This window comes from Lipotes vexillifer, unplaced genomic scaffold (assembly GCF_000442215.2).
Source record: "Lipotes vexillifer unplaced genomic scaffold, Lipotes_vexillifer_v1.1 scaffold147, whole genome shotgun sequence".
Taxonomy (NCBI): domain Eukaryota; kingdom Metazoa; phylum Chordata; class Mammalia; order Artiodactyla; family Lipotidae; genus Lipotes; species Lipotes vexillifer.
Window position 1 is genome coordinate 1,043,257 of NW_006778796.1, and position 9,302 is coordinate 1,052,558.

At 43.3% G+C, this 9,302-nt stretch overlaps 1 protein-coding gene across 1 annotated transcript in view; it reads right to left on the reverse strand.

The window, feature by feature from the left end:
• The window catches only part of TNFRSF21 (TNF receptor superfamily member 21), a 66,737-nt gene that overhangs the window by 40,965 nt on the left and 16,470 nt on the right, over positions 1-9,302 (reverse strand). Inside the window, exons 2-3 of the mRNA XM_007451908.1 lie at positions 5,331-5,982; positions 3,290-3,784 (exon numbers count right to left, since the gene is read on the reverse strand). Coding sequence (XP_007451970.1) covers positions 3,290-3,784; positions 5,331-5,982 — 1,147 coding nt within the window. The remainder of the gene's footprint in view (positions 1-3,289; positions 3,785-5,330; positions 5,983-9,302) is intronic.

Sequence of the window (9,302 nt, forward strand, 5' to 3'; positions counted from 1 at the left end):
CTACACGACCTCTTATACAGAATACACAGGACTAGGCGATTTTATCCCCACCCTCATCCTCTTGAACAATTCAGTGTGAAATGGACAAGGACCAGAAAATGATCTTATTATACAGGATTATCTGCTGCCCAGAACTCACTGCAATCAGATCAACACGGTATTGTTTCCAGAGGCCTCTCTGAGCACCTGGAATGGGTTTTCTGAAACAGAACCTCTCTTTGTTATGGGATTTTACCTGGGTGTACCTTTGAGAATAGCAATTTGGAAACAGACCTTCCTTAAAAAAACACCTTCCACATAAACTTCCCAATGCAAAATCCCGGGGAAAAAGGTTAAACTACTGGAAGAGATAATAACATCTGAGTGAGACGACTGTGATTTAGTTGGAAAAGTGTATTGCTGAAATACTGCTTTCTCGGAAGGTAGGCTCAGGTTTTGTTTGATTTGGCACTTCCATCCTTTCTACAAAATAGGATTGTTTCAGGGACACAGACATCGTAGTTTACAAGGTTACAGTGGCCATAAGAATGCCTAAGATCATTGTATTAAATTGCTTTCTGCTGCTGGACCAGATTTATTTCTACATCTCCCTGTGTTCTCAAGAATTCTGAAAACTGCACTGCAAGAGAGTTTAGAACTATAGCTGACCATAATCTAATCTATAAATCCAGCTACTAAAGTAATGGTGTCGTTTCTTTAATAAAGTGAGGGCTTCCCTGGTGGCGCAGTGGTTAAGAATCCGCCTGCCAATGCAGGGGACACGGGTTCGATCCCTGGTCCGGGAAGATCCCACATGCCCCGAGGCACCTAAGCCCGTGCGCCACAGCTACTGAGCCTGTGGTCTAGAGCCTCAAGCCACAACTACTGAGCCCGCATGCTGCAAATACTAAAGCCTGTGTGCCTGGACCCCGTGCTCTGCAACAGGAGAAGACACCACGGTGAGAAGCCCGCACACCGCAACAAAGAGTAGCCCCCGCTCGCCACAACTAGAGAAAGCCCGCGTGCAGCAACGAAGACTCATGCAGCCAAAAATAAAATAAATAAATAAATAAATTTATTAAAAAATAAAATGAATAATGAGAGTTCCAAATATTTACATAATTACGCACAATGTGAACACTGTTTTCTGCTAATTAGATATATTAGAACAAGTGTTCTGCCTGGCCACCTTAAAGGACAGTTTAATGAAATATAGGATCCTAGGCAGGATCCTATACCAGAGGAAAAAGTATACTGTTTATCAAGGGCCTTACTGGGTCAACTGACAACTATGGAATATGGACAGCACATTAAAATATTGCATCCATGTTAAATTTACTGAAGTTGAAAATTGTGCTGGTTTTTTAAGAGAATATCCTTATTGTTAGGAAATACATACTGAAGAATCTAGGCATAAATGGTCATAAAATGGTTCAGAAAAATTATTTTATGTCTGTATATATGTGCATATACATGCTATATATTGTGTACTATGGAACATTATATAACATTATATATAACAGATTATTCTACATGGCACATTTTATAATATAAAATTTATATTTTTATAGAAAGAGAGCAAATGATAATGCAAAAGGGCAAAATGTTAACAAGAGGTCAATCTGGGCACAGGTATATAGATATTCTTTGTACTATTTTTGTAATTTTTCCATACGTTTGAGATTATATCCAAATAAAAATTTTTTATTAAAAGGGAGGAAGAACTGGAGCCTCCCTTGCCCAGCTGGTTGCCTGCAAAGGGTTGTTTTATTCAAGTCTGTATAGGCTCATCCCAAGTCGGGGGTTCACCCCCGTCTGACTTTCACTTGGTTTGATCGTTCATATAAATTAGCAAAAAAAGAAGCAAAATGAGTTGTTTTTTTAAACTTTCTCTACATTTCTGATTATAAAAGTAGCATGCACTTATTATAGAAAATTTGGGAAAAAGACAGAAAACTAATAAAGAAGGAAAAAAATCCACATAAATCTCACCAAATCCCACCAGACAGGAAGAAACATCATGGTCATTTTGGCATATTTCCTTCAGTCTTTATTCCCAAATTTTAAGAGAACTAGGATAATATTCTATAAAGTGTGTAGTGTGGAGCTTTTTTTCCCCCATTCTTTAACTTAGTATAAACACTTTCCTATGTCATGGGTAAAAAGTAAAAAACTTCATAATAAAATCTTCAATGTCAACATAATATTCTACTATATAGATATGCCATAATTTACATAGCCATTTCCCTAAAACCAGCCCTTTGAGTATTTCCAGTTTTTATTTATTATAAATAATGCTGAATTAAAAGTTCAAGATCTTTGTGCTTCAATTTTTTTTTAATATTTCTGGTTTATATCTTTATGATAGATTCACAAAAATAGAATTGCTGGGCCAAAGAGTATAAACATTTTGAAGACTCAATACAAAAGGCCAAACCACCTTTTAGGAAGTTAAGCTTACCCCTTTAAGGAAAACGATCCCAAATGGGATTATCAAAACTTTGAGCTGAAATATCATTTAATATTAAAGAAAGGCAAGTTACTGCCATAGTCTGAAAACTGTAGTCTTCAGATCACACTTAGCTGCTAGGACAAGTTCTATAAGCTATTTTTTGCCCTCAAAAGAGGAAGAACTGAAATATTCCAGCCTGTATCCACACACACTGACAACTAGGTAAAAGATACAGGGCCCAGCCTCAGACGATAACCGATATACTAAGCTTTGAGTGTCTAAAACCCAAAAGACCTTTCGATCTTCCTGATAGAAATGCGATCCTAAAAATATAAGGGGGGAAAAGTACATGTGAGAAAAGTGATAGGAACCTAAAAGCAAGGTTCAAATTCAAAAAGGCAAATTTAAGACAAGTTGTTTTTTTCCTCCCTCAATTTTCTGAGCAGTCTCCTGTGATGAAGCAAGGGTTCCAAAGTCAGGAGACGTGGATTCAGTCCCATCTGTCCCGAACAAAAGACTCCCCTGAGTCAACGCAGCCAAACCTCTCTGAACTTGATTCCCTCACTTGTTAAATGATGAGGTTGAACAAAGTCCCTAAAGGTCACTCTCACGTCTCTGATGCCAAAACACTGTCCTCTAAATGTGCCATGGGGACAGGTGGCAGAGGAGTTATTCTCTCTGAACGTTATTATGTGGAATGCTGACCACCTCCTTTTTCGTAATACGACTGAGATCAAACAGCACTTGGTATTCAAAGGAGATTCCAGAAACTTTGTATTTCCCATTCCTTCCGCCCACAGGGACTAGGGAGGGAGAGGCAGGGGATCTGGAAGCAAGGGGAAAAGACGGGAGGCTTACCGTGGCCATTGCAGTAGTAGATCCACTTCTCCCGGTTCTGGGTGGGGGTCATGGATTTCTTGAGCCCCGCCTTTTCCACAATGGTGCTGGGATCCTGCCGGGGCCCCTTCTTCAGAGTCCTCGAGCTCTTCCGGATACTGCACACCACTATCACCACAAGCACCAGCAGCAGGAAAAGCACGATCATCCACGGCAGATGCTCATTGATGTCAAAATGTTTGTGTGGGTTCTGCCGGGGATGGCCCCTCTTGAGGCCTTTGATGGGCGTGCTGGACTTCTCGCCCCCAGTGGCCTCCATGGACGGCAGCAGCTTCAGGATGTGTCTGTGGTGGGGTCCTTGCTGGTGGGTGACTACCTGGAGGTTTGGGAAGGTCTTGTTCATACCTTCCTCCCCCTTCGCTGAGCTTGTGTTCTCAGGGACTGTCCCTTCCTGGATGCCACTCGGCACCTTTGGTCTAACAGAGGCAGAAGAGTTGGATTCTGTTGAGTTCATGCCTAGAAAAAAGAGTAAGGAGGGGGGAAGAGCTTTTCTATATGTGGGGCTCTATACATTTCCTCCTCTTCCTAGTCATCTCCAAACCAGGCCAGATAATCCAAGAAAAGATGACCTTTGGAGCTTAAGAATAAATGACATTGTACATTTTCATAAAGACCCTGACAGCACCTTTATGGAGAAGGTAAAAACTCAGCTTAACAGCTAAAACTCACTTCCTCATGTCAAAACCAAGGGCATCCTCAGGGATCCGGTGTCTGAGCTTCACAGCGGCTTCTCCTATGCTGCACATACAGAGTCAACCCCTAATTGTTTCGATTATTCAGAAAACTAGTTCCAATTGAATTCCTTTGTCCTTTAGTTTCTTTATTGCTACTCTCCCACCAGGTGGCTATTTCAGGATGCAGTGGTAAAATGGAGAATATGACTAAAATAAAGAAAAGAGCTCGAACTCCAATCTAAGTCTGACTAGTGAAAGGTTCGGTGAGATAGGTCAGTGAACAAAATAAGGCAGGACTTGCTTAGTATGTGCTAGTGATAAGAGGAACAAGATTTGGGCAGGCAGCTCAGTGGACTGCTCTCGGAGAAGCTTCCACAAGCATTCTCTACTAAGGAGTGAAAGCCTGGGAATTTGAGTCCCAAGAGACAGGACCTGGCCTGAATCAACCCCTGAGGAAACCTGGGCAGGTCATGGGATCTCTCTGAGGTTGCTTCTTCATTTCAACTGGCGGTTGTGAGAAGGCCCTCCTTATGGAGTCATCAGGAAGGTCAAACGTAACCACACGTGAGAGTCTGCTGGAAAGCACAGCTCACATTGGCTGTCATCTCATGAAAATTAAATTTAATCAAAAAGGACATGAAAATAAAAACAATGTTATTCTTGCCTGAGGTTCAAAATGAGTTCTGAGGAAAACTGGGATACACTTAATGGAGGACATAAAGTCCTTTGAAAAAAAGAAATTCTTTTCTAGATGTGAACGCTAGTTACCTTCAGTGTGACACGGATGTGCTTGTTTCCTGAAGCTTCTGCCTTACTTTCCTCTTCTGACCCACCTCAGATCCAACATTCATCCCTCCCTTCCAGATGTCATGGTATTTTTCTCCCCTTCTCCTTCTGAACTTCAGGCTGTGTCTCCCCAGGATTGACTGGGTGTTGGAAAACTTTTAATCTAGAAGGGACCTTAAAACAGCTAAATCACTCATTTATGGTGTCATACGACTGACAAGTTTGCAACCAAGGCCTGGAGAAGTTCAGTGACTTCCATAAGGCCACACGCTGACCTCGTTTCTCTCAGTTTTTATTTTCTAGCTTGATGCCACCTAGTTCTCAGATACTTGCTCCCCCCAACAGATAACTTCTGAGTCTCAATGTTTCTAATAGGTCCAAAGAAGCTAGACTTTAAATAGCCACAAAACGCAAGCCCTTTCTTCAAGGGGTGACTTTGGAATAGACCAGATGGAGAAAATATCCTGGGTCCAAGCCCATTCTCGGTACCTCCACGGGGCACAAAGCCTTCCTCACATACATAACTCATGAGGTTAAGTTACCTTTGGGAACATGAGTGGAGGAAGGGACTTCGTGGGGTTCCACGTGCTCAGGGCGGGAAAGGCTGATGGTGCCAGGGGAAGGAGGGGTGGTGCTGGAGAGGGGCGGGAGCGTGCCACAGACGTTGTCTGCCTCCTTGGTCCCCAGCCTGATCACCACCAGGTTCTGACTCAGACAGTCTGTGTATGCTCTGCATCTCATCACACTGGAAGGCACATCAGAGAAGGTCCCCCGAGCACACTGCTTACACCGCACGTCCTCCGTCTCCGTCCCCTTCTTCCGCACCCCCCAACCCACAGGGCACACCGTGTGGGGGGCGCAGGTAGCATTTGACTGGAACATGCCAGGTGGGCAAGTGCATTCTCGGTCAGTCAAGGCAGCACAAGGTAATTTCTCAATCATCGGCCAGGGGCACGGCTGACTACACTCATGGCATTTCTCAATGCCGTTCTCGTGTCTGGTAAAGGTCCCCATGGGGCAGCTGCTGCAGACACGCAGGCTTGTGTTGGTACAGTGCTCAGACACGTAGGTTCCTGCCGGACACTTGTCGCAGGTAAGCACCTGGCCGGTGACACGGTCGACATGGTGGTATTTGCCAATGAGACTTGGGGCCTTCTGTTCCGGATGAGCCCTGGTGGTACTGAGGAATCCAAGCTGAAAGAAAGGAAAAGCAGGTGGGGGGACAAAAACCAAGAAGGTGTTACACGGGAAGAGGAGGAGAAAGGATGGAAGAATCCCAACCCCACCATCATCATCATTCCCATGAAAGGTCTGACCCGTTCTGTACCCTTTTAACACTGCGGCTGCAACATAAGAGAGAGAGAAACAGACTTCAGTTCCGTATGGGGGCCTGATCTCCTGGCTGTGAAGCTTTGGTTTTGTTGCCTGACCTTTGCCTCAGCTTCCTTTTTTCCCATCTGTCAAATGAAGCTGACAGTACCTCTCGAACTGATTGTAAAATCAATGGAGAATATGAATGTGAAAGCACTTTGGGACTCACATTAAAAACGCTACACAGAAGTCAAAATCCTAATGCAAGAGGAAAATAACTTGCTGAATAGTGTCCTCCTTCTATGACCCAAAGGTTGCGTGGCCATTTCTTGATACCAGGACAAGTTAGCTGAGAAGCAGGATGGTAAAAATTTGAGCTGCTACCTTCCATTAACAGGTGACCCGGTTGGAGTTGACCAACAGACAAAGGTAAATGTTTTTTGTTTGTATTTTGTAAAAGAGGCAGGCCCTTGGCATTCTTAACGAGCTTTAAATAACAGAATTCATGTTTTTAGATGCACATCCTGTTTGTTGAGCTTCCGAAGGCCACAGTCAACCTGCAGCCACCTAGGAGCCCAAGCACTAAGCTTGGGGAGGAGGGCATTCAAGTTCAAAAACAGTATTTAAGGGACTTCCCTGGTAGCACAGTGGTTGAGAATCTGCCTGCCAATGCAGGGGACACGGGTTTGAGCCCTGGTCTGGGAAGATCCCACGTGGCGCGGAGCAACTAAGCCCGTGTGCCACAACTGCTGAGCCTGCGCTCTAGAGCCTGCGTGTCACAACTACTGAGCTCATGTGCTGCAACTACTGAAGCCCGTGCGCCTAGAGCCCGTGCTCCGCAACAAGAAAAGCCACCGCAATGAGAAGCCCACGTATTGCAACGAAGAGCAGCCCGCTGGCCACAACTAGGGAAAGGCCACACGTAGCAACGAAGACCCCATGCAGCCAAAAATAAATAAATTATTTTTTAAAAAATCAGTATTTAAGAATGTTCCCTGTAAAATACTGAAAATCTGATGTTAGGGAAAACACCTGAATCGAGAGCTGGTTCTCCCTGATCAAGATCCTTACTTCTCTCCTTGATACAGAGGCAGGGAAGCTAAATCAGAGCTTCAGACAAAGACTCGGGCCTCAAACGCAGCATCAAAATTACCTGAGAAGTTTTAAAAAAAATCCACATCCCCAGCCCATCACCTGATATCATGTGGATCTGCAGTGTGGCCAGGAATCTGTTTTGGTTTGGTTTGGTTTGCTTGTTAAGCTTTCCAAGTGATTCTCATCCTCAACTAAGTTTTAGACCCCCTGAACCACGACGGGCCTCCTGGGGCTCTAATCACCTATGATTCTGAGACAGCTCAGTTCCACAGTCAGAGCCCTTCCCTCTGCCTCTCACCCAAACTGGCACTTTTTACTGTTTTAATATTACTCTTTTTTAATTATCATTTTTATAACAAAAATAAACATTCTTGTAACAATTTTAATAATTATGAAATAGAGTGAAATGTTTAAGTCTTTGCTCAAATCCACCCATGCCCCAGAGAAACGCACTGTTCATTCTGGTGTGCACCGTTCCAGACCATTTTCTGCGCATTTACACATAAAACACACATACATGCTTTCAGTTGGCCAGTTCAGCTACTTTGGGTTTGGTTTTGGTTTACATATATAAAGGGGACAGGCCATACCCACTATTCTGTGACTTGCTTTTGTTCACCTTCTAATACTGCATCACTGAAATCTTTCCATGTCTGAACACATAGGTACTTCCTTCTCTATAATGGTCAAGCTCTCTTCAACAGTATGGATATGCCTTTGAACATATGCACATGGTAAAGAATTTAGAGATATTTCCTACTAAGGACATGTAGATTGCTTCTCTGTCCATGTGTCAGTGTACACATGCGTCTTTCTATAATCCACATTTGCCTCCTTCCCTTCCCACTCCACACCCCAGTTTCCCTTTTCTTTCCTTCTCATCCCAAATGACAGCTACAACCATGCTGCCCTAGGTCTTTTGAGAACCCCTTTCTTCAAGGACCAAAGAAGTCTCCATACAACCCATAACTAGGAACCTCTCACTCCTCCTCCTCTTTATTACTATGAATTTACTAGATACGTATTTTCAGCCTACGAGAGCACCAGACCTGAAATACAAAGTATACCTGGGCAAAGATTTAGAGAACAGAGGACTTGTGTTCTTGTCCAGACTCTGCCTTAAGATCAATTGGACCCGGTTTTACATGCCTGTAAAATTATCAGGTTGGACTAGGTTGTATTCAACTCTAACCTTCAAGGTGTCTGTGATTGTTTATCAAGTTCCACCTTCTCTATGAAGCCTTTACAACCATTCCTAGACACCCAGATGCCAAGCCGATGAGCAAATTCTTCATCACATTTTCTGTTTCTTCTGTTCATCATGTTGGTGCCTAACGACATATTGCCTTGTAATGTTAGTTGATGGCTTCCTCAGTGTATGTACTTATCTTCCCATAATGATTATAAGCAGCTCAAGGCCAGGGTCAACCACGTAGATTGCATTTCCTTCCTTGCTCAACCACCTGTGATGAAGATCATGGAAATGATAAACAAAGCATCCTCTGAGCCAAGGGTCAGCAAACTACATGCCCCCTGTTCCTGTAAATAAGTGTTATGGGAACCTAGGCATTCATTCAGGTATTGTCTATGGCTGCTTTCATGCTATAACGGCAGAGTTGGATAGTTGCAATAGAGACCATATGGCTGCAAACTTAAAGTATTTACTATCTGGCTCTTTACAGGAAAGAAAAAAAAAAAAAAAAGAAGCCTGCCAATACCTGTGCTCAGCAGTCAAAAGAAATGTCAAAAAATTCAGGGACCAGGAGCTCACTCACAGAAACACTCATACCTCCTCGGAAAGTCTAGCAAAGATTATGGAGTTCGTGGCTTCCTTTCTTGACACCCATTCCAACTGACACGTCGAATCTGATCCTTCCATCCCTGCTTAAAACTCTCAATGGCTCCCAGCATGACTTACGATGGAATGCAAAACCTTTACCAGAGTTAGGACTTACTTGGAAATGCCATCCCTGCCCTCCCCTCCCCAACTTAAAACTGGTCTCATATTCTCCCCTCATATACATTTTTTTAGGCTAATAAATGTTTTATTTTTTTCAATTTATTTTATTGAAATATAGTTGACTTACGGTGTTGTGTTAATTCCTGCT